The sequence below is a fragment of the Gekko japonicus genome, unplaced genomic scaffold (assembly GCF_001447785.1).
Source record: "Gekko japonicus isolate JY-2015 unplaced genomic scaffold, Gekko_japonicus_V1.1 scaffold930, whole genome shotgun sequence".
NCBI lineage: Eukaryota > Metazoa > Chordata > Lepidosauria > Squamata > Gekkonidae > Gekko > Gekko japonicus.
Window position 1 is genome coordinate 261605 of NW_015175999.1, and position 23509 is coordinate 285113.

A 23509-nucleotide genomic window follows, 5' to 3' on the forward strand; every position below is an offset into this window, starting at 1 on the left:
TCCTGCTGTGGGTCTCCAAAATCCTCACAAGGGGCTTCAAAGAGATTGAAATACAGCATTAGATGCTGCCCACTTGGAAACAAAGGGAATTTCTGCTTCTCCCAGCTTTCTTCACAGTTGCAAAGCAATAAATACATCTGCTGTGTCTATAAATTCATGAAGACCATAAGAATACCTTGCAAGTCTCCAGGCTGAATTCCTCCTGTGGCACTGTTGTTTCCAACTTCAGTCTGCTGTCTTCAGGTTTCCACATTAATTTGGGCTTAGACCAGCACCCATTCTGTCATTTCCAGCCCCAAACAGCTCCACTGGAATATCACATGCCATGGATTTCTGTACCAGCTTCTTCTCTCACTTCTGAATAAGGTTTACAGGAGAGGAGAGTACCTTGGAGATCGTGGTCAGGTGTTTGTCCATACATTCTCTTCTCTTCAGCCATCATCTCATCATCAGTTTGCAACTCTGAAACATAACCAAGGGTAACATTCATCGCATAAATAACAAGTGACGCCCCTGGTATCTCTGCTGCTGCCATCTTTTCCTGGCTTCTCTATTCTAATTAATCAAAATAACAATCATGTTACTTATGAGAGTGCACTGCCAGCAGGTTTACTTGTGCTCAAAGGCCTCCATCCCACCGCTGCCACCATGTCAGAAACCCAAGCCTGAATCTCCCAGGGTCATTGCTCCTTCTTTCTTGGGCAATACCCAGCCCTGTGGGTCCTTTTAGTTAAATGTGCACAAATAAAGCAGACCTTTTAAAATATATATATATATATATATATATATATGTTTATTCAAAGGTTTTTTTGAAAACCACAGTACAGTGCAGAGAAATAAAAAAGCTAACTGTTTTATCTAATACATTTCATACCTGGTATTAGATGGCCTATCTTCTTACAGCATAAGAATCCAAGCTGTAGCCTAAAGCATTCTATATGTTGCAGCCTATCATGATGAAGCATAACATATCAAAGCGTACGAACATGGCACAAGCATAAAGTTAGCATGGCTTCCCTTTGGTCTGTACCCCTATTGTAGCTTTTTGCCCTCTGGCATCAGATGGTCCTTTGGATCCAATCAGGAATCCCTTTTGATGGAACTTTCCAGAAGACTTTAATGTCAGCTCCTACTTCCCCCCTCTTATCTGATTATACAGCTGAGCACAGCTTCTTGTGATTACCGATTACCTCATCCCAAAGTCAGGGCTCAGAAAAGGTCAGGATGATAGCTGCAGGAAGACTCAAATCACAAACACCTGCAAGCCAGACTAGGTCCTATAATAATCACGGTAATCCTTGATGAAATTAGGGTGCTTAGCCTCACAACAACTTTTTTAAAAAATGAAACCTTTTTCATCCTTGATCTTTGATCATGTCTAGGAGTTGTTTATGATTAAGAGGGCCTTTTTGGGAATCTTTTATCACAGTTTAACATAATTTACACCCATTCTGCTGCATGTTGGAAGATGGAATTGTTTTCATACTCAAATAAATTAGAGCTAGCTTTCCTTTTTATCTTAGCTGCTTAACCTTATTATAACTTGGGTTGGGAGTAAGACAAAACCAAAAAAACATTGTAATAGGTTGGATTGAGCAGTAGATTTATTCTAACAGAAGAGAGGGATTTTCATTGATTTCCCTTCATCTACTATTAAACTCAGATTTCCACACTGTTTTTGATGTTTGTATTCAGGTTTTGTTCAGTTCTGGGGGTTTTTTGTTTGGTTAACACTACATACTGCATTGGCACTGTATGATATCCCTGTACTGTTGAAAAATTTGGAATAAACACAAAGGGTTTTTTTTAAAAAAGACTTACTCCTCTTGTCCCCTACGAGCAGCATTTCAGGGAGCATTTAATGTTGTGACAGAAAAGTCTCACTCTGCTGATGGAGATAACTTCCATCAGTTGAAATTGCCACTGAACCGACACATTATGTGAGATTATGATATATATTTTTTATCTTGCATCATCAAAGACCAGTTCGAAGACATTTTATAGTACTTCTAGTAAATGCACTTACTTGGGCTTTCCTCCTAAGGAAGGGGAGTTCCACCATTTTGGAACAACCACTGAGGTTTTATTTTATTTAAATAGATGCAACACATTTTTCTCCTCAGTGGGGGCTCAAACTGGCATACAACAATAAAAAATGCAAGCATCTTTTCTATGGAGTAGACATGCAATTGGTACTGTCAAGGAGACTTTCTTGGCTAAAATGGCAGAGGGTTATGGGAAGGAGGTTTCTGGACTCAAATAATTCAGGGTTTTATGTAGCTAAGCAATCATTACATTCAGAAGCAAGCAGGGATACATTGCAAGTAGTTGAAGCTATGGTGCAATGTGTTCTTGGCAGTGTACTACTATCAGAAAGGGCTGTGATGTTCTAGACCAGCTGCAGCTTAACAGCAGGGCAGTCTCATATACTCATGAGGCTGTGAAAGCATGAATGATGCTCACAAAGTTTAACTTTTAGATGTCTTCTGGGTTCAGATTTTTATTTATTAGATAACTTCTAATCTAATAGTTTTCTGTTTTATAGTCATAGACCCATTCCCTTCCAAAGACAGGTTCTTACAACGTCTCTGAAAGAAGGTGGTAGAATGTTATAGCTAAGCATGGTCCTCCTGTTTATTCAGCATGGCCCGCTCATTTCCATAGTAAGAACTGCACAAAACATTAATCACAATGAAAGACATTAAAATGCTACTTTGGTAGGCCATTGACACACCTTGTTTATTTGAAATAAAGATTTGTAACTAGCATTCCAGCAGACTGTGTGAATTACCATTTTGTGACAGACAGACAACAGAAATATGGGACTAAATCTTTTGCTTTAAAGGGGCTAAAATCTATAGTGCTGCCATTGCAGAGAAATGCAGACCAGGATACAGAGAAAGGAGACCGGATACTTTCATCCACATGTTGAAGAAGTTGATGGTTGTATGCCAAGCAATGATTATTCACCATATGTAATTAATCAGGCATATTTTACTACAGTTCAGTAGGGAGATATTTAACTAAATTTTAATCTTTATGAGCTGGACAAATGAGAGATGGCCCATGTTGTATCTTTGTCTACAATACTGAATTGCTTCAAAGAGCCATATGGGATTTTAATTGTCATGAGAGAACATTTAATTCAGATTTGGTTTAGCAGTAGCCATTGTCAAAAGCTACTTATTAAATCACAGATATAATCCACTAAGCACTGCTGCTGTTCGGTTTGGGTTTAGTTCAGTGGGACTTTTCCTGCTCAAACTGCCATGCACAGCTGTGGTGAAAGGAAGAGAAGTTGCATAGCAGCTGTTGTTACTTGATGATAAGTCGTTAAAGAACCAGTGGCTTCATTTTGCCTTTCTGTAGATAAGTTAATTTAATTAAGAAACATGCCATTAAAATGGGTCATGTTCATTTGGAAACCATCTGATGTGTTGCTTCTAAACGCACATAATCATGTCAGTATGGTGTGACTTTAGCCAGAGTCAAGTGATGAATGTACACAAATTATCTCTCCAGGAAAAAAATACCATGTACACCCTGTTATGGCAGGAATTTTATTCTTTTCCAACTATCTGTGTGGTGTTATCCAACTTTGGTGCCATTAAAATGGTACCTCCTTGTTTGACATTCACTTTCTTTCCCATAACCAATTTTAAAATAATGTGCTGGGTTCACATGGGTTAAAAGATTATTCTGACAGTTGGCAACTGATTATCTGCATAAGAACAGGTACCTGAATTGGCATTAGCAATATTTATCTATCCATTGGCATTTCATGGGTTTATTATAGCAGGAATCATTTGCTTTTTTTACATTATGATAGTTAATTTTGGCTTGTGAAGACATTTTTCAGTAAGCAGAAATGGCTTATTCTTTGCTTCAAAGAGCCATGATTTGTATTCTTGTAAAAATTCTTAATAATGCAGCTTTATTTAGTAAATTAGACTGGTAAATATCTACTCAGCTGGTCGCATATGAGAACTCAGAATTCCCTCCAGGCAAGGAAACCTCACTGGCTTTTTGGCCACAAGTTACTGTTGAAGACCCATGAGTGAACACTTTCTTGTATAACAAAGTTTGAGTCCAGTAAGCACACTTCTTCAGATACAATGAAACAGAATTTCCTTAACCATTGCATATAGGAAATTACCAGTCCATACATATTGGTAGAGGGTGAGCAATAAATTATCATACAGCATAATGAAGATGTTTTGCAGATTCAAGGATCAAACAGGGATAATAAGCTTAATTTATATGGTTACCATTTGTTTGGGTTCAATTCTGGGAGAAAAACCCTAAAGGAAATAAATATGTCAACATTGGAGCTTAATGTAACCATAATTTTGGGATGCTGAGCATCCCAAAGCTTACACCCAGAATTAAACTTTGCTGGTCTTAAAGGTGCCGCTGGACTCAAACTTTGTTCTGCTGCTTCAGACCAACACGCCTACCAACCTGAAACTTTCTTGTATGTAAATGTATAATTGTTCACAAAGCTGTACTAAGATTTCAGTCATTACAGAAATGCTTTTAGTTAGCTTGCTTTCCATAGTTTATAAAATGGTGTTCGGTTACTGTTTTTAAAAGAAAAAGACAGTTGTTCCTCTGGATTTGTAGTGTTGAATTATTGGCATGCCGTTGCTGTAGTGTTCATTTATAATGCATATATTATACATCAATAAAGCCCATGTGAAAATAAAGTTTATCATTGTTCTTTCTTAAGGAAGGAGCTTCGGCACGGAAGACTCAGACCCCAGCAGCGCAGCCGGTGACGAGGCCAGGTAAAAACTGCATTTTAGCCATTATTTTCTCCATTAGACTAAAACCCACACTGTGTGTTAGGAACAATTTAAGATAATTTTAAAAATTATATCTTCAGAGTATAAAACCATGATTCAAAGTCCTGCTGGTTTGGATCGTATAGTCGCCTGAGCAGAAGGTCCCCATGGAGTTGAATCTCCCTTTCCTTTCTCCACCCACAGTAGCCTTCTGCAAACTCTGAAAAGGCATTATCAGGGTCCTGAGGTTCCTTGGGACAAAAAGCCATTCATTCGGGGGGGGGGCAAAGTGAGGAGTGGAAATCGAACAAAATTGCCCCATCATGCCCTTATGTGAACAGAAGATTCTTTTTCCTCTTTGCATTCCTCCATGCCTGGTGCCTTTTAGTCCTTGCGGGGCCCCACAGTCTCCACTGGTGCCTCATTTGGGTGTTGCAGGAGGATGTTGGGGGTAAAAGGTGGAGAAGATACATTTCCACAGCTGCATTATTTGAACATAGTCATAGGATATAAGCAGTTGAATCCAGTATGCACAAGGTCTGAAAACTGATTTTCCCTGTGCAGTTATTAGACATTTTCATTTAACAGAAAGTGTGCACCTAATTATGCTTGATGAATCAGTAAACTTGATAGAGTGTATGGAAGAGCATGTCTATACTGTAGACATATAAACTAGTGTAATAGTAAATCTTCGTCGTGGTCTTTATGCAGTCCCACACATGGGTTGGACACCTGCGCACAACCTCGATCAGAGAATGTTCCAGAGCTTGCCTCAGAAGACTTTTTTGGTGAGCTCTCTTCCCACCCTGGGGAGCAGGCACACAGTGTGCATGCCTGGAGCGGGGGGGAGAGCCGCCTCCCACTCAGTTCTTCTTCGACCGCCCTCGCGTTCACACCTCTCCAGCGCTCGCTCTTCAACTTGCCTTAGCTGAGTTTCTCTTTCAGGTTTTTTCTTCAACTATTTCTTTGTTCTTTTTCTTATTATTCTAAAAGTTAAAAAAAACTTTACTATTTTTCTTCTCTTTTTTAGTCCTTTCCCCCCTCCTTCCCCTCCCCCTTGGTCAGGAAGATGTTTGCATAGGCCACACCCTATTTTTTAAATCATGTCGCCGTTGCCCAGCTAAGCTCTCCTCTAACGATGGCCACAACCTCTGTCTAATTTGTTTGGGGGAATTTCATTGACCAGCCACCGGATGCCTCGACATCAGCGGACGCTCTGAAGCGTTCTCCATCAAAACCTCGGTACTGTTCTCCTGTTGATGTCAACATGCCTCCAGATGTGTCTCAGCATATTAGATCACCGTATCCGAATTCGGTGTCTGACCGCTCCATCTATGGTGATCTTGACCTCAATATTATTTTGATTGAGGATGATGGCCCTCGTTCGGGTTTTGTCTCGCCAACTGAAGGACCTGAAGCCTATTTAGAGCTTATAACTAGAATGGCGACTGCCCTCCAAGTGCAGGGTACCACAGATACTCCAGCAGTGACCGACGTCATGCACAAGTTGGTCCAGGCAGACTTGCCACCGTCAACAATCCTGCCGTTGTTCCCAGTGCACGTTCCTTTTCTAAAGGAGTCATGGGATCACCCCACTTCGATACCTCTGGTACCAAAGAGATATGATGCCATCTATAAAATCCAAGAGTCCTCTGGAAAGTTTCTATTTAATCATCCTTCACCAAATTCAATGATAATTCATTCTTCCTCAAAATCAAAGCAACCTAGACAATCGGTCCCTCCAGACAGGGAAGGCCACAAGATTGACTCTATAGCAAAGAAGACCTACTCAGTAGCTGCTATGAATATTCGTATTGATACTTATCTCTCCTACCTTCCTGCATATGCCTTCAGCGTTGCAACGGCTGTTCGTCCAGTCCTCAATACCGTGCCAGACGAATGCAGAACCACACTATCTGCTGCTCTTTCTCAGATATGTACTATATCCAAACAGCAAATAAATTAAATCCAACACGCTGTCACTTGTTCCTCCAAGGTCCTGGCTTCTTCTGTTGCCCTTCGCCGACATGCATGGCTTACAAATACATTTAAAATTAAGGATTTGCCCTTCGATGGTGAAGACCTTTTTCATTCCACGACAGATGAAACTTTGAAGGCTGTAGATGACAGTAGGAAAAAAGCTAGAAACCTAGAAATTTCCACTTTGACTCCACAACGCCCCCGGTATTGCCAATGGAAGCCCTACTATAACAAACGCCAGCCTTCCCCTGCTGCTACTTTGCAATGGAAGTGCAGACCCTATGATTATTGACAGATCTCTCAAAAGCCAAAGCAACAAGTGCCCAGGAAGCCTCCACAGCCTAAACAGTCTGTTTGACCACTTCAGTCGCCTGTCATCACCTTCTTTCACCCCTCCTGTTGAGACCCGACTCTTCCCCTTCCTTCCAACTTGGGAAGAGATTACCACCAATACTTGGGTCCTAACCTAGGTTCCCTTTAAGCTGCGCCAAGCTGCGCTGGCACACCAATTTCCCGTGGTCAGCGCAGCAATTGTTACCACAGCGCAGGGGCGAGAGGTTCCCTTCCCAGTGGCCATGCACCACGTATCCATTTGCTCAGGCAGCACAGAAACACAGCAGTATGCTTTGTGTTTTCTAATCTGGGCTGGCCCCGCCTCCCCTCAGCTGCAGTTTGCTTGCCCTGTGAAAGGGGGCGCTGCTACCCTCCCCGGCAGTCCTCTCCCTCGTGCTCTTGGAGATACCCTGGCCCAGAAGGAGGAGTGCTCTGTTGCCCAGCTTTTACCCTTCCTGAGGTTAGCTGCCTGGTTGTTTGTTTTGTCTTGGGGTGGGGAGCCAGGCTCAGCAGCGTGCTAGAGGGAATCTGGTGGCTTCTGGTGCTTTGCAAAGTGACTCTCTGTGCACTTAAGCCTGCAAGTTAGTTGGAAAAGGTGGGGGGGGGACCGGGCTCAGCAGCCTGCTAGAGGCGATCTGGTGGCTTCTGGTGCTTTGCAAAGTGACTCACATATGCACTTAAGCCTGCAATGTTAGTTGGGAAAGGGGGGGGGGAGCCAGGCTCAGCAGCGTGCTAGAGGCGATCTGGTGGCTTCTGGTGCTTTGCAAAGTGACTCTCTGTGCCCTTAAGCCTGCAAAGTTAGTTGGAAAAGGTGGGGGGAGCCGGGCTCAGCAGCCTGCTAGAGGCTATCTGGTGGCTTCTGGTGCTTTGCAAAGTGACTCTCTGTGCCCTTAAGCCTGCAAAGTTAGTTGGAAAAGGTGGGGGGGGAGCCAGGCTCAGCAGCCTGCTAGAGGCGATCTGGTGGCTTCTGGTGCTTTGCAGTTTTAACGCTAGGACCACTTTTGGCTCACAGGGTAAAATTTCTGCTCACGAGACTGTACACCTTAGAGGGAACATTGGTCCTAACCATCATACGGGTCGGGTACATCATAGAGTTCATTTCGCCCCTGACCCTCCAACACTTCGTTGTCACACCCCTGATCCATTGCGTTGTCTCGAAGTAGTCACACTTCTTAGCAAAGGGGCCATCGGAGTCATTATGGAGGTGCAACAAACTCTAGGCTTCTACTCCAAATATTTCACAGTCCCAAAAAGGGATGGCTGTGTACAGGCCATTATGGATGTTAGAGATCTCAATTGTTTTGTTCATTGCAAGAAGTTTTGAATGGTCACCCTGCAATCCATCCTTCCCCTTCCTCCAAAGTCAGGGTGGCTAGCATCGATTGACCTCCAGGACGCTTATTTTCATGGTTCCATCCGACCTCAACATCGACATTTTCTCCACTTTGCCATTGGAACCACTTATTACCAGTACAGGGTTCTTCCCTTCGGTCTCTGCACAGCCCCCGGGTGTTCATGAAGATTATGGCCCTAGTCGCTGCAGAACTGCATCGTCGAGGGATCGTTCTTTATCCCTATATCAACGATTGGCTTCTTGTGGTTTCAACGAAATCTCAACTCGACCTGGCAAAATCAGCCCTTCAACCTGTTCAGGTTCTGCAATTCCTAGGAACCTGCCTCGATACCATCACAGAGGCGGCTTCCTCCCGGAATCCAGGGCCAAGGACATAATATCTCTAGTGTCAGCCTTCCAGCAATGCCCTCAACAGTCAGCCCATTCAATCATGAGGCTTCTCGGATACTGTGCCTCCACAGTGTTTGTAGTCAGACATGCCAGGCTCAGTATGCGCCCTCTTCAACACTATTCCTGCGAAGTTTCAATCCCCAGAGATGTCACTGGCACACCATACTCTCGATTCCATCTCAAGTACTCGGCACCCTGACGTGGTGGTCTCTCCTGCACCACTTCCTCTCTGGCATGCCATTTCGGCATCGACCTCCGGAGATCTGTTTATCTGCAAGGGGAACTTGAACTCCTTAAGAGAGGATGCTCCATATCAGTGCCTTGGAGCTTTGTGCTGTTCTTCGAGCCCTGATCTCATTTCTCCCTCTGTTGGCTGGCAAGGTTGTCCAGGTCGCCTCTGAAAACATCACCACCGTCTTTTACACAAACAAACAGGGTGGCACAGCCTCTGTTCGTCTCTGTCACGCGGCCCTGCACCTTTGAAATTGGTGTCTTCGACATTCAGTCTCAATATCGGCCATACACATCCCCAGGGTTCAGAACGTCGATGCTGATCTGCTCAGTCGCTCTGCTCCCCACGACAACAAATGGTCTCTCCATCGTCGGTATCTTCGGCCAGTCTTCCTCGAGTTCAGTCACCTGACCATAGATAGCTTTGCTACCTCAGAGAATGTTCAGTGCCCTCTATTTTTTGCTCAGGGTCCACCATCTGCCTGATATCTTGGAGATGCATTCCTTCACACATGGACAGGAACCCTGTTTTATTTTTTCCTCTGTTCCCTCTCATCTCCAGGGTCCTTCAAAAATTGTAGCAGATGCCACCTCCTGCATCCTCATCACTCCCTGGTGGCCTCGCCAACTGTGGTTCCCTCACCTCCTGCGCCTCTCCAGAGGTCAATTTCTCAACCTACCTCGCACGTTGGATCTCCTTTCTCGATATCAAGGCCAGATCCTCCACCACAACCCGGCTTTTTTCAAGCTCACAGCTTGAAGGATCCTGCAATAATTTTCCCCCCTGCGGTGCCAGAAGTGTTACTTAATGCTTGAAAAACGTCCAGCCACAACACCTATCGAGTGAAATGGAAGAGGTTTCAATCCTACGCCTTGCAACACTCCTTCAATCCTTACCAAGCCTCTTTAATGGATATTTTCTCCTACATCATGTCCTTGAATTCAGGTCTTGCATACTGTTCTCTGAAAGTACACCTTGCTGCTATCTCAGCAAATCACGCTTTGATACAAGGGACTACAGTGTTCTCCCACTGCCTCACGAAATCCTTTCTCAGAGGTCTCCTTCACCTTTGTCCACCTCAGAAGCCACTAGTACCATTCTGGAGTCTGTCTCTGGTCTTGACCCAATTGATGGCTAAACCGTTCAAGCCCGTGACTTTGGTAGATCTTCTCTCCTCTCGTGGAAAACGGCGTTTCTGGTTGCTATTACGACAGCTCGCCAGGTGGGGGAACTTGCCGACCTCCACGCAGATCCTCCATACACAAGGTAGTCTCTGCCTTTCATCTCTCTTAGTCTTCCGTCCTGCCTACTTTCTTTCCGAACCCTGCTGACGCACCTCAAAGGGCTTTACACAGCCTTGACGTCCAGAGAGCTCTCTCCTTTTATCTTCATCACACACAACCCTTTAGAAAGTTTTAAAGGATTTTTGTTGCATACACATCCCCATGTAGGGGTGAGGCAATATCATTGGAAAGGCTATCAAAATGGGTGATCTCGACCATAGCCCTCTGCTATGAGCTAGCACGTCAACCCATACCTACCTGCATTAACGTTCACTCAACGAGAGCGGTGTCGACTTCGACTGCCTTTCTGGCTCGTGTTCTGTTGGAAGATGTCTGTGCTGCTGCCACATGGTCCTCAGCTTCGACCTTCGTCTCCCATTATGCGCTAGATGTTTGTGCTCAACAGGATGCTGCTTTTGGCCAGGCAGTGCTGCAATCTCTTTTCCCATGAGTCTTTGGCTTCTTCAGGTAGGACCTATCAATTGAAATGATAATACTATGTCCTCTGTTTGTTCTTTCTTGCAGCTGCCAGCTCCCTCCTCCAACTGGTTCAGCTCGTTAACAGAGACCACGGCGAAGATAAACAGGTTGCTTACCTGTAACTGATGATCTTCGAGTGATCATCTGTGCAGTACCACAGTCCCACCCAGCCTTCCCCACTGCTGGCATCTCCTGATCACTTACCTTAGTTGATGGGACTTACTGGTAGCGGTCGAAGGAACTGAGTGGGAAGCAGCTCTCTCCCCCACTCCAGGCATACGCACTGCGTGCCTGCTCCCCAGGGCGGGAAGAGAGCCTGCCAAAAAGTCTTCTGAGGCAAGCTCTGGAACACTGTCCGATCGAGGTCATGCGCAGGTGCCCAACCCATGTGTGGTACTGCACAGATGACCACTCAAAGGTCATTAGTTACAGGTAGCAACCTGTTTTTTCTTCTTTCCGGGAATCTTTGGGACTGTAGTTCTGTGAAGGAAGGGAGAGAAGGGTCTGGATGTGTATTAAGCTGATTTCTGTGACTCATGTGTCAGCTCCTGATCTTTCTTCCACACCAACCCCCCTGAAAGTATATACTCTTCAGACGTTCTAAATTACACTATTAACAGGAGTATCTTTTCATAGTTACAATGGAAAGTCATTGTTTCCATGTCCCATGAGCCTTGCTAAATAATTTTGTCCCATCAGTTTAGCAAGTGTAAAATAAATCTTACATAGGCAGAAAAAATCTATCTAAAAGAGATCACTAAAGATTGAATGTTAAATGTTAGAGTGGCATGGTATTGGGATTCTTTTCTGCTTTTGTTATCTTTGCAGTTGTGTGCCTGTGCTTAGAAAGGTCATACTGCCTGTCATATTTATCTCACTAGGGCTGTTGAGAATAAGAATGTGTTTGGAACTGACAGGCAATGATATGAAAAGAGTAGAAATAGCAAGAGCAGAAATACATCTGGATAAACCGTTGCATATGGGTCATACTGCCAGATGTGATTTCACACACATTAACTGAAAGGCCTGTACAGGCCTTCTGTGGGAAAAGGCTAGCCTGTATCGCGGTTGTCCTTCCCTTCTGGAGGTACAAAGACATAATTTATTTACAGCCCACCTTTCTCAAGGCAGATCATAAAATATTTTTAAAAATGAAATCAGACAGTGTAAGTTATCCAGTGAGCAATGTGGTCGGTCTAGGACCACAAAATCAGAAGATGATGCAGAGAAAAAGTACACATTAACATATGACATACTGTAAACAATGTGGCAAATGGATTACAAAAGTAGAAGACGAGGCAGCAAAACCAAGGTTATACATACAATAAATAGGCTGCAATAAGAGCGCTCCCCTGAACCATTCCATTAAACAACAGCTCTGTTTTCTTGATAAAAATGCCTGTCCTCCTGAATATTTGTTTTCCATGTGTTGCGAAACGATAGAAGTGTGGGATCCTTCCTGACATCTCAGCCAGACCATTCCGAAAGGATCCCTAACCCAGGGCCACCCCGACTCAGGCACAGGACCTCCATCTTCGTTGGATTCAATTTCAGTCAGCTCAGTCTAAGCCAGCCAGCCACGGCCTGCAACACCTTCCGGACTAGAGTCTTCCGGACTAGAGTCAGCGGCCGCCCAACAACAGATAGAGCTGGATGTCATCAGCATACTGGTGACAGCCTAGCCCATGCCTCAAGGCAATCTGGGCAAGGGGGTGGATATAGATGTTAAATTGTCTCTCCTAGCCAGAAGCAGTTCACACCAACTAAGATGTCTTGCTTTATTTGTTTATAGATATATCACGGAGATAAAGCTCAAGTTCAGAATTTACTTCAGTCTGCATTGTCCTAACTGAGTCTGAGTTAGGAGCATACAGCATATACTCTGGGACTTCCTACATATACACAAGAGCAGCTTGTTTTGGTTAAGAATTCTGAATATATAACCTTTCGATATTCCTGAGGATGTGAATAAGTCTCTGCTGAAGCAATGTCAATATTTTGTAGAGGAATTTATTATGAGTTACCACATTCCAGTAACAGGACAATATTCTTCAGTGCTTCCAGTGGACAGTGGCATAATATTCATAGCTAAGCCTGTGGCTACATGCTGAGCACATTTACCAGGTTGTAGATCCCATTTTAGTGGGATTCACTTTTGAGAAAACATGCTTGGGATTAGTCGTTAAAACCCTTTATGCAGACTGTGAATTATGTTTTTTTGCCCTACAGACCATGACAATGAGAACTCAATTAAACCCCCCATAAAGAAATTTACATCCATTACTCAAATGTCACAAGTTTCTACAATGCAAAAGACTGTTCAAGCAGTGCAGCAAGGAAAATAAAGAATCTAAATTTATCACAAATGGGAGTCTCCAAGCTGAGAGACCATAGGAATACTGTAGCCTGGGGGAAGGTGTATTGGGAAGGGAGGAAATCAGTAGAAATCTCCCCTGCTCTTGTACAAGGTTTTTGGTTTGTATAAGAACATGATAATGGTGTGGACTGTCCCCTTCGAATTAAGCAACCCATCTAGATTCTTTGTTATTTTCAACAGTACTCCAACCTTCAGAAGAAGTGGGGGGGGGGGGCTGAGCAGGGGGAAAGGAGGTGAGAATCAGCAAATATCCCTTCCATTAACTCCATTCCATTTGGATCCAAGCCAATTCAGAAATGGTCACATTAGAATAAAGTATACGCAAAACATATTTTCTTTGCTACAGAGGGTTGAATACAGTGCAAGGAGTGTGTGAAGTCCATGCAAGGATCCCTGATTTCCCCACCATTCCCCTCCTCCCAACAGCCATTTCTGACACTGGGAAAGTTTTTTTCCAGGGGTTGTAGGACACATGTGGAGTAACAGCTATGTAAATCAGGAGGAGGAAAGGGCAAAATTGGTCTTTTCTTCCTCTTCCATCAGCAGGCCGCTGCTCATACAAGAAAAGTGGAAAGAGGTTCTTGGTGCAAAATGCGGCAGCCAGGCTGTTGCTGGGCCTCCCCATGCGGGAGCACATCCAGCCTCCTCTAAAAGCACTGCACTGACTACCGAATTCGCTTCAAGGTGCTGGTGCTTACCTTTAAAGCCCTTTATGGTCAGGGACCTACCTACCTGTGGGAGCGTCTTTCCCCACATGTTCCCCAGAGAGCACTACGATCAGGGTCTCAAAATCGCTTGGCCCTCCCTGGCCCCAAGGACACCAGGCTGACATCAACTAGGGCCAGAGCCTTTTCAGTGGTGGCTCCAACCTGTTGGAATGAGCTCTCAGAAGAGAATCAGGGCCCTACGGGACCTCTTACAGTTCCGCAGGGCCTGTAAAATGGAGCTCTTCTACCAAGACTTTGGGTAAGGAACCGCACCTAATATTCTAAGACCCTGTGCCCAATACCACCATCCAGCCTGAGCCTGACAGCAGAAAAAAATCATTTGCTGACTGTAATCTATATGTTTACTGCTACTGTGCACCGCCATCATTATATGGTTTTAGTAATTATGCTGTGTTTTATGGGGATATTTATATTGATGTTTTTATCTGTTATTTACTTGTTGCAATTTATGTAAGCCACCCTGAGCCTGCTGCAGCGAGGAGGGCGAGGTACAAATCAAACTAAATAAATGAATGAAGCTATAGCAAGCAGAACAAGAGGGAAGAGTTTCATCTAGTTTCTCCATGGGACTTGGATCCTGTGCCCTGCTTTTGCTTGCCCAGCTCTTCACCTACTGTTTAGGGGGTCCTCTGCTGCAGAGCACGGTCCTGTTGCTCAAGCAGGACCAAGTGACTTTCAGTGAACTGGAAGCACCAGAGGACTGCCTTTGCAGTGGCGGGAGAGCTGCAAGGTGAGAGCGGGAGCAACAATAGGAACCATGTCAGAGGCACTTAGCGCTGGACTGATTAAGAGCTCTCATTACCCAGGTGCTTTTCTCCGTATACTCTGTTCAGCCTCTGATCAATACATTGGCTGTGTAAGGAAAATAGAGAAGAAATGAGCTTTCAAAGCAGCCTTGCATGAATCGCCTTACTCACTGGAAGTTATTACTCGCTTATGGCAGATTGGGGTAGAAGTGAGGCCGAAAATGAGTGGCTTGACTAAAGCCACCTAGTTATTTTGATCAGGAGAAAACTAGTACCAAAAATTTTGTGGTTTATTTCTTGTCCATTATTTTATACCAGATGGAAATAGATTGTGGTGTTTGTTTGTTTTTCAGTCTCCCAAGCAAGGCCTCCTCCAAACCAGAAAAAAGGTGAGTTGTTAGTAAATTCATATTTCTAAATTTAATGTTTTATGTTGTGAATCCAAACAGAGGATTTACATTTCTACATTCTTTTACAAGGAAATAATGATAATGATTATTGTGTTTTGTTAAAATTGCATCTGTTACTTGTGGGGGGTTTTTTAAAAAAACAAAAACCTCTGTCTCTCTACAGGATCTCGAACGCCCATAATCATTATTCCAGCAGCTACCACCTCTTTAATAACTATGCTTAATGCGAAAGATCTTCTGCAGGATCTGAAGTAAGTAGGTGACTGAAATACACTTCATAAAAGGCTGTTTCTTCAGATGTGGAGAATGATTGATGCAGTGGTAACATTCCAGAACACTGTATCCATAGTTTTGTGGATATGCAGGGAGGGGCAGTGAAAAAGGGCCGATTGAACATTCACAATGGATTCATAATACCTTTTTGTGAAATGCCTCCATAGCCCATACTGTTTCAGTGATTTAGCAGTCTTGCTGCATTCAAAGGGTCCTCCTACTGAGTAGACTAAGCTACTTCTCATTTTTCAATTTTAAATTTGGGGGAAGTGTCTCTCCTGCATGTACTTATCCACCACAGACTTCAGATGCAGACTCGCATGCAGGAGATATTCAGTGCAAAATTACTTCAGTGAGAGTGGTAAAAAAAACAGCCCCAGATCCATCTGGCCTGGCATCCAGTTGACCAGCCAGATGATTCTAAAAAGCTCATTTGCAAGGTGTGAAGGGCAGTAGGCTTCCTTCATTGTTTAACTTTCAGCAACTGGTAATCTAAGGCATGCTACACAGAGCTTCCATTTAGCTCTTAGTAGTCATGTTCTCCATGGATGTTACATGTTTAAACCACTCCTTGTTGCATAAGAGAGTTGCGTTGTATGGGGAGGTACTATATCCAGCTTGTCCTGCATCTACTGCTAATCAATCTCACTGGGTAACAGTTTTAGTATTCTGTGCCAGGGAGGAGAAAAATTCTCAATTGCTTTCCTCTGTGCCATTCATAATGTCCTAATACTGTTATCTCCCTCTCCTCCAAATAGTTTATTTCCATGAAAGGAAAGCATTCCACATTTCTTAATCATCTTGGTTGCTGTTTTCTCTGCATTTCCAGCTCTTATACTGCTTTTGAGATAGTAGACCATGTGGTTCTGCTGATTGCCTGTTGGTACATTCCCTGGTCTAGTATTGTATCTTAAAATTGTAGCATATGAGGTCTGTAGAAGCAGAGGTATGCCAGAGTACTGTTTACAGTAGACACATCTATTTAGAGTAGATGCAGCAATGAAATTTTCCCCCACATTATGGGTTTGATCCAGGCAGCTTTTCCACTGGTGAAGTGGGCGGAAGGATTCTTGTTTGTATATCAAAAAGGCTGTTTGGAATCATGGCATGGACAAAAGCCATGTGGGACGATGGCTGGTGTAAGAAAGGGAATTGAATGAGAAAGCTGGCTGGACCCAGACCTATTTATTTATTTATATTTTGAATTTCCGGATCACCCAATCCCCGAGTGTGCAGGGTTCTGGGCTATTTACAACAGGTTACAAATACCATCTTAAACTAATCTTTTTGCATATATTCACTGGGGCAAAATTGTAATATGGTTGGCATCCTTAGAGCTTTTCCCTCTCCTCTGCTTGGGGTTACAGACTGGTTTCCACCATGAGCAGGAATCTGGAACCCCAAGTACAGGAGGCAATGGGAATGGGGGAGAGTATAAAGAGGAGCAATAAAGTTCCACTGCAAGCAGAAGAAGACTCTCCATTGCCGGTCATCCACCCCCTATAGCAGTTTGCAATAGAGATGCAGCCAAGTGATGGCATGCCTGAGTGGGTCAGTAACCTGTTCCATCCTCGAAGGCAGACATTTAATAAACTGTATTTATTTCTAACACTCGCTTTTGTTTGTATTGTATATTGTCTCGGATACTGATTGGCAGAGTAGAGTCGTAGGCCTTGTATAGCTTCTGTTTGGTATCTGTATAATGCTTGTTATTATTTGCTTGTGTTTTTCCCTTTCATTCTAACTTTTAAGAAAAATAAAATACCAGTAAAACTTTAATACTCGGTGTATTTGGGACCAATGTGTGCTGTATAACATCAATGAGAAATGAGCAAACGCCATACAGTGCTCTGTGTATGACAGAATATTGTCAAGTTTGTTACATCGATGATTTGATATTCAAGTTTTTAGCACTTTGCTTGTTTGCAGTAAGCATTTTAGTTGCCAACAGGAGATCCCTAGAAGGCTTAAAGAAATATTTAATATCTTAAAACCATTCTATTAGTTAGTTTCCAGCAAGATTTCCCCCCATAATATCTCTGTTAATGGATCAGACTGCCACATTTGCCTAAAATCAGAACGTTTTGGAACACATTTCCTACAAACTGGATGGACCAGCCCATAAATCCTGTTTAGTTATCACAGGGTCAGATATGTTCAAAATAATGAAAATCATATACCATTTTTCACTCTGTAAGACGCACCTGACCATAAGACGCACCTAGTTTTTAGAGGAGGAAAACAGGACAGAGACGCTCTCTGCCAAAGCCCGGCTCAGCCCCGGGTGCAACTCCACCGGGCCAGCTGGTTCGTCCCTGGCCGGCCCGCACACGACGACGCTGTCCCAGCAGGGCTGGGCGAGCAGGCGAGTGTGCCGCACGCGGCTGGCTGGCTGGCTGGCTAGCGGGCGGCGGCGGTGCTTTCTCCGGGGCCGGAGGGAGGAGCCGCCCTCTAGAGGCGCCTCTCCTCTCGGCAGCCTACTTAAGTGCCGTGCCAGCCGGCCAACCCCGCCAGTCTCTCGCCACTGCCAGCGTTGCCCTGGACCCCGGCTCCTCGGCAGGACTCCCCGCGCACAGGAGGAAGGGCAAGGCAGCGGTAAGGCGAGGCCCTGGCGTCCAGGGCGAAAGCGGAGGTCGGGCTGGGTGTGCGGCAGGAGTGACTGTGTTATAGCAGTAAGAAAAATATCTGCTCTGAACAGTGCTGTTTTAGATGGTCTAAATTATTTTCAAGGATTACTGTGAAATGTTTCAAGCTAGCCTGAAGTGTTGTTTTCCAATGCCTCAGTATGATGCCAGTCTAGTTTTTGACTAATTGTTAGATCATGAAATAGCTGTGTTTACCTTGTCTTAACCAAATAAGTTAGTATCAACCTATTCATTCTCTTTTCTTAATATATAAAAACTTTTTTATTTTGTAACAGACAAACAAACATAATCGGGGATTAGTTTACATCCATATTGTATCTAATTTTTAACCTCATACATTAATCAGTTATTATTTTTACTTTTTCACACCCTTTTCATACCTTATAGTTTATAATATAAAGTTCTCTGCATATAATAAAGCTTGTAATTCATTGTCCTTCTAGTTTCAGTTATATGTCTGTAAGAATCATATATTATTTTCTTCAATCCATTTATAAAATTTGGACCATATATTTTCAAAGGCTATTCCATTTTGTCCTCTCAAGATTCTCTTATTTGCATCTTTAAGGTTTGTGCCATCCGATGAAAAGAAAAAGCAAGGCTGTCAGCGAGAGAATGAAACTTTAATACAAAGAAGGAAAGACCAGATGCAGCCTGGTGGAACTACCGTCAGTGTTACTGTACCATACCGTGTGGTTGATCAACCTCTGAAACTTATGGCTCAGGATTGGTAAGGGAGGATGCTTTGTTGCTGATGATGGCTTCCCATTCAGAAGCATGTTGAGTGTTCAGCGCTTTTCTCCTCTCTACTTAGGGACCGTGTGGTAGCTGTGTTTGTGCAGGGTCCTGCTTGGCAGTTCAAGGGCTGGCCATGGTTGCTACCTGATGGATCACCTGTTGATATTTTTGCAAAAAGTAAGCTTTTACCTTTGCACTAATTCTCTGACATGTTTTCTCTCTGACGTGTTTTTTCTCTGAGTGATCTGCAGGAGCTCTTCCTCTCCAGGTTCTTTTAAATGTGCCACAAGAAACTTATATATAATGTGATTAAGAAATGTCCTTACAGGTCCTCTTGACCTCCAAACATGCCACAGAAGTTCAAAGTTAACCCCACCACTTTTCCACAGTGGAGATTAACAAAGATTTAAAGTTCCTTACTGTAGATGGAATGTTTTTTTTTAACAAATAGTTGAAAGCTGATTGCAGTGAAATCTAAGAAAATGTCTAAATGTAACATGCAAATCCCAGATTAGACTGCATCTAGAGCACATCAGACTATCTCACAATATCACTTTATCCTGGCTAAAATCCTTTAAAGTGTCACTCAAACAAACCTTAAAATAGTACTGTCTTTATCCTGTGTTTTTATCCTGTGTTTTTTTTTCCAATCTACAGCACTCAACCTCTTGCAAAATTATTTATTTCTTTTTTGGACACTGCACCAATTGCTTCTGTGGAGAATAATCTCTTTTATCCCTTCATTTCAGGGATGTCTGCAAGGAAGTGGGCATTTGAATGGAAAGTTTTTCTGTGTTTTGGCATTTTAACCAACATGAATATTTTATCTGAATGCCATTTTAAAGGTCTACTTGCAATTGCATGTTAATGCAAGTCTATTGAACTTGAAGGTCACTTTTAGTGGATTGATTCTTGTTCAATACTTTTTGCTTCTAACTCAAAGGGTCTGTTTGACATTCATAGATTTCTTTGTAAATGCATATATCCTTGATATACTTCATAAGCTTCCTTTAAAAGGAAAAGTTGCTTCAACGTGTTCTGAGATTAGTATTTTATCTTAAATGCTGGAAATGTCCCTGATACTTAGATAATGCACTTAACACAAGGTTGATGTACTTAATACAGCATAATGTTGATGCAAAAAATATTTTTTGATTGGAAGAAATTCCACCATTAGGGAAACTGGTATACCAGTTCCCTTTTCCATGTGTTTAATTGTTCCATTTCAGCTGTATGTAAACTGAAGACATGGTTAGGTGAGGATTTGTGATGCTGATCCTAAGTTCTAGTTCATAGGTTACCTACTGTTGCAGGACTGCCACTGAAAAGCCTCTTCCACATGGTTGGTACCTGCATCTGTCCTCATCCAGATTGCCTAATACACATCGCGGTATCCTATATGAGCACTGTTCCAATACCGGAGAGGAGAGACGCATAGATGAGATTTGTTTGAGCACCCTTCCCACATTACATTGTGGAACAGAAGCTTTCGGTAGCTGCTGCAGCAAACAAACATTTATGTGAACCAGGCCAATATTTTTCTTATTTGAGATTAGGGAAACTATCTAAGGTTATCCTGATGTCACATCTGAACAGGGATGTGTTTATTGTAACACCTTTTAAATAGATGTCCAGCAACATCAGTCAAGACTGTGAGGTCTGTGAAAACTTTACATGATTCTCTGTAGCGACATAACTCAATTACACTGCCTTCTGATCCAGGTTACATTCATGTTGCTATAAATCTTTCTGAAGGACCACTGAATACAGCAGTGCTATGGTTTGGTTTGGTTGCGTTCATTTCTTCAAATTATTTGACCCTGCAGAGCTAATCCTGTTAACCAAAGTAAGTCTATGTAAAATAGGCACACAGAAGATAAATTAAACCTTGCTCAAATATTTCCTAATTGGCATTCAGGAGTATTGGGAAGGTGACTGAAATATCCCCCCCCAAATAAACCTCCCAAATATATTTTAAACCCCCCCCCCCATTTTGAGGGCTGGAGAATGTATTTCCCTCCCTGTCTTCTCCACCCCAAGATGCTGAGCAGCTTCGAGTCCATTCTAATACAGGATTGGACAACAACAGCCACCACCTCTTACCGCTCCAAAAATGACTTCATACAGGAAATCACCTGATGTTGAATGACACTGGCCTTGAGCAGTAATTGTATTATTGATTCAGCTCATGTGATTTTCTATATACAGATATTACCACTACAGGTAAATGGTAACTCCATGGTCTCCAGTAATATCAGGGCAAGGAGAGAAACCATACTGCTTTCCCCTAAACCCCAGATACAGGGATTAGAACTATGAACAGTCCACCAGGAGGCAGCATCCATACAATAAAATATTTCTCTATGTATTGACTTTTATATCACCCTTCCTCTAGACTGATGTATATGATTTCCTACATGCATATACACACATATTCAGCAGCTTTAAGACACAGTATCCTGCAAGATCATCATCAGTGCAAGGTCGCACAGTAAACTGTCTTGTAGGCTGGTAATTTGAACCTGCATCACTTTAGCCCCAAAGCTCTCATCAGCACCCCACAGTAGCTCTGGAGCCTTGGGAATATATAGAACCACGAGCAGGCTCACAGATGGTCTTGTATAAAGGCTCCATTTATCTTTCCATATGGATGGTGTATAAAACACTACTCCTGTCCTCACTGTAATAGAAGCTTGAGTGCTTCCACCATCATAGGAATAGTGAAGTGCCAGCTCATACAAATGGAGACACCACTCTGTCCTGGTTCAGTGGCCACTGATGTTGCTGCTTGCTCAGGAAGGAGTCGCACATGAGTCACCATGTGTGAGCTGGCTCAATATCTTGTCTTGTATGTCTTAACCGTAATCCTACAGAATGGGTCGTGGGTACCATAACAAGTAAACTACCATTTTCCTTTTTATTTTCTTGCAGTTAAAGCTTTCCACCTTAAATACGATGAAGTCCGTCTAGATCCAAATGTCCAGAAATGGGATGTAACAGTGTTAGAGCTCAGTTACCACAAACGGCACTTGGACAGACCAGTGTTTCTACGTTTCTGGGAGACATTGGACAGGTAAATATCAAGCTGGAGTAAAAAAGTTACACTTTTCGTTTTATATAAAGGTTGCAAGGAGATTGCTCAGCTTAAAAACTCAGAAAATAACTTGTCAAATTTGCCTACTAGCTGCTCAGGATTAAAAAGCCTTCTGCCATTTAGGGCAGTTTGTTCCCCACTTGCTGGTGCAATTGTCCATCTTTACAAACTATATGTAAGAATGCATGTAGTGTTCTGCTCCCCGGGCTGTCACTTAACTCACACAGAATGGCTGTAGAAGCCTGGCCATAGATCCACTGGCTTGTGAACGCAGACCTGTGGTGTATGAATGGGCATTTACTCTAATTGGATTCTGTAACTACATGACCCCCTACATAATACAAATATTATTACATAATATACACAATATAAATCCATTTTAGCAAATCGGAAGGTTTGACACACACACCCCACCCTGCCTGATGCCGCTATCAGGCTCGCGTGTGCAAACAAATGTTTCAAAAGTGCAGTATTCATATTTTCATTTAATGCAGACTGTACCCATCGGTAAGCCTGTCATTTCAGAGTGTTACTCCATAGTGAAAACTTACAACAGAAAGTAGTTAATGGAGGGATATATTAGCAAGTTAATCCTACTGTTGTCGTGAGGCTATGGTGAAATATCCCATTGTATAGAGAAAGAGAAAATACTAGCAAAAGTTTCTTGATCATGCCACATTCCTGAGCAGAGTTCTTACATGTTGGTAACTATAGTCATTTTTTTTTAATATTGCAGGTACATGGTAAAGCACAAATCACACCTGAGATTCTGAGTTTGGAACTGCCATTTTGTTTTCTCAAACCTTGGATTCAGGAATCTGGAAGCTACTCTGGTCTACAGAAGAGAGTTCTCCCTGTCCATATTTGTCAAGAACAGTTTACAGATAAAGAAGGGAGCCATCGCTGAATCTTTTATAAGACCTTGTTGGACCGCTGTATTGCAATGACAGGCTGACAGCCCGTCATCATTACAAGCAAAGGGTTTTGCTTAAAACTTATTTTTTAATAATGTAAGCCTTCTAGCCTGCAATTCAAATTGTATATTTTGATAGCAGCCATTTCTCCCCCATTTTGTTAAATTGGCAGCATTTTTACAACTTTTTTTTTTTGTTGCTTCTGAATAGAACATAGGTCGATTTTCACAGAAGGTTATGAATGTGTGTGTATGTGTATATATAGGTGTTCTAAACCACTGCGCTTCTGATCATAGTTCTTGGTTCTCTGTTTTGTTTCACTTATGAAAAATTCTGTTGTGATTGGTATTATCCTTCTAGTCTAAACAACTATAGGAACTAAGTAAAGTGAAGACTGCTTTAGGTTAATCAAATTGTCAACCTGTATATGTACTGTATATTCTTTCAGTCTTTGGAAAAGGGATGAAGAAAATCCAGAACTACTACTTTTTTATGATACTTTACCAAAACTGTTAAAAAAAACATTATGAATACTTTTGAACTATAACAGCATCCTCCGTGGAAAATTCATCAACTTAAAATTGTGTGTGCATATAACCCACATTGAGGCATATATGAAACTCTGTATACACAAGAATATACTTAGAATCGGAGGGTGTCTTGGATTATTTTTTATCATGGAGATTCCAAAGTAGAATTATAGAATCAATTCTTTGAATCTTGGTTGATATAGACCGTGTTCTTAAAT

General features: G+C 42.7%; 1 protein-coding gene across 1 annotated transcript in view; it reads left to right on the forward strand.

The window, feature by feature from the left end:
* Nucleotides 1–23025, forward strand: part of CDC73 (cell division cycle 73) — a 143075-nt gene extending 120050 nt beyond the window's left edge. The window contains exons 11-17 of the mRNA XM_015426430.1: nucleotides 4730–4787; nucleotides 15041–15076; nucleotides 15261–15348; nucleotides 18584–18745; nucleotides 18830–18930; nucleotides 21685–21826; nucleotides 22584–23025. Of these exons, the coding sequence (XP_015281916.1) occupies nucleotides 4730–4787; nucleotides 15041–15076; nucleotides 15261–15348; nucleotides 18584–18745; nucleotides 18830–18930; nucleotides 21685–21826; nucleotides 22584–22620 (624 nt within the window). The 3' untranslated portion in view covers nucleotides 22621–23025. The remainder of the gene's footprint in view (nucleotides 1–4729; nucleotides 4788–15040; nucleotides 15077–15260; nucleotides 15349–18583; nucleotides 18746–18829; nucleotides 18931–21684; nucleotides 21827–22583) is intronic.
* Nucleotides 23026–23509: the final 484 nt, after the last annotated feature.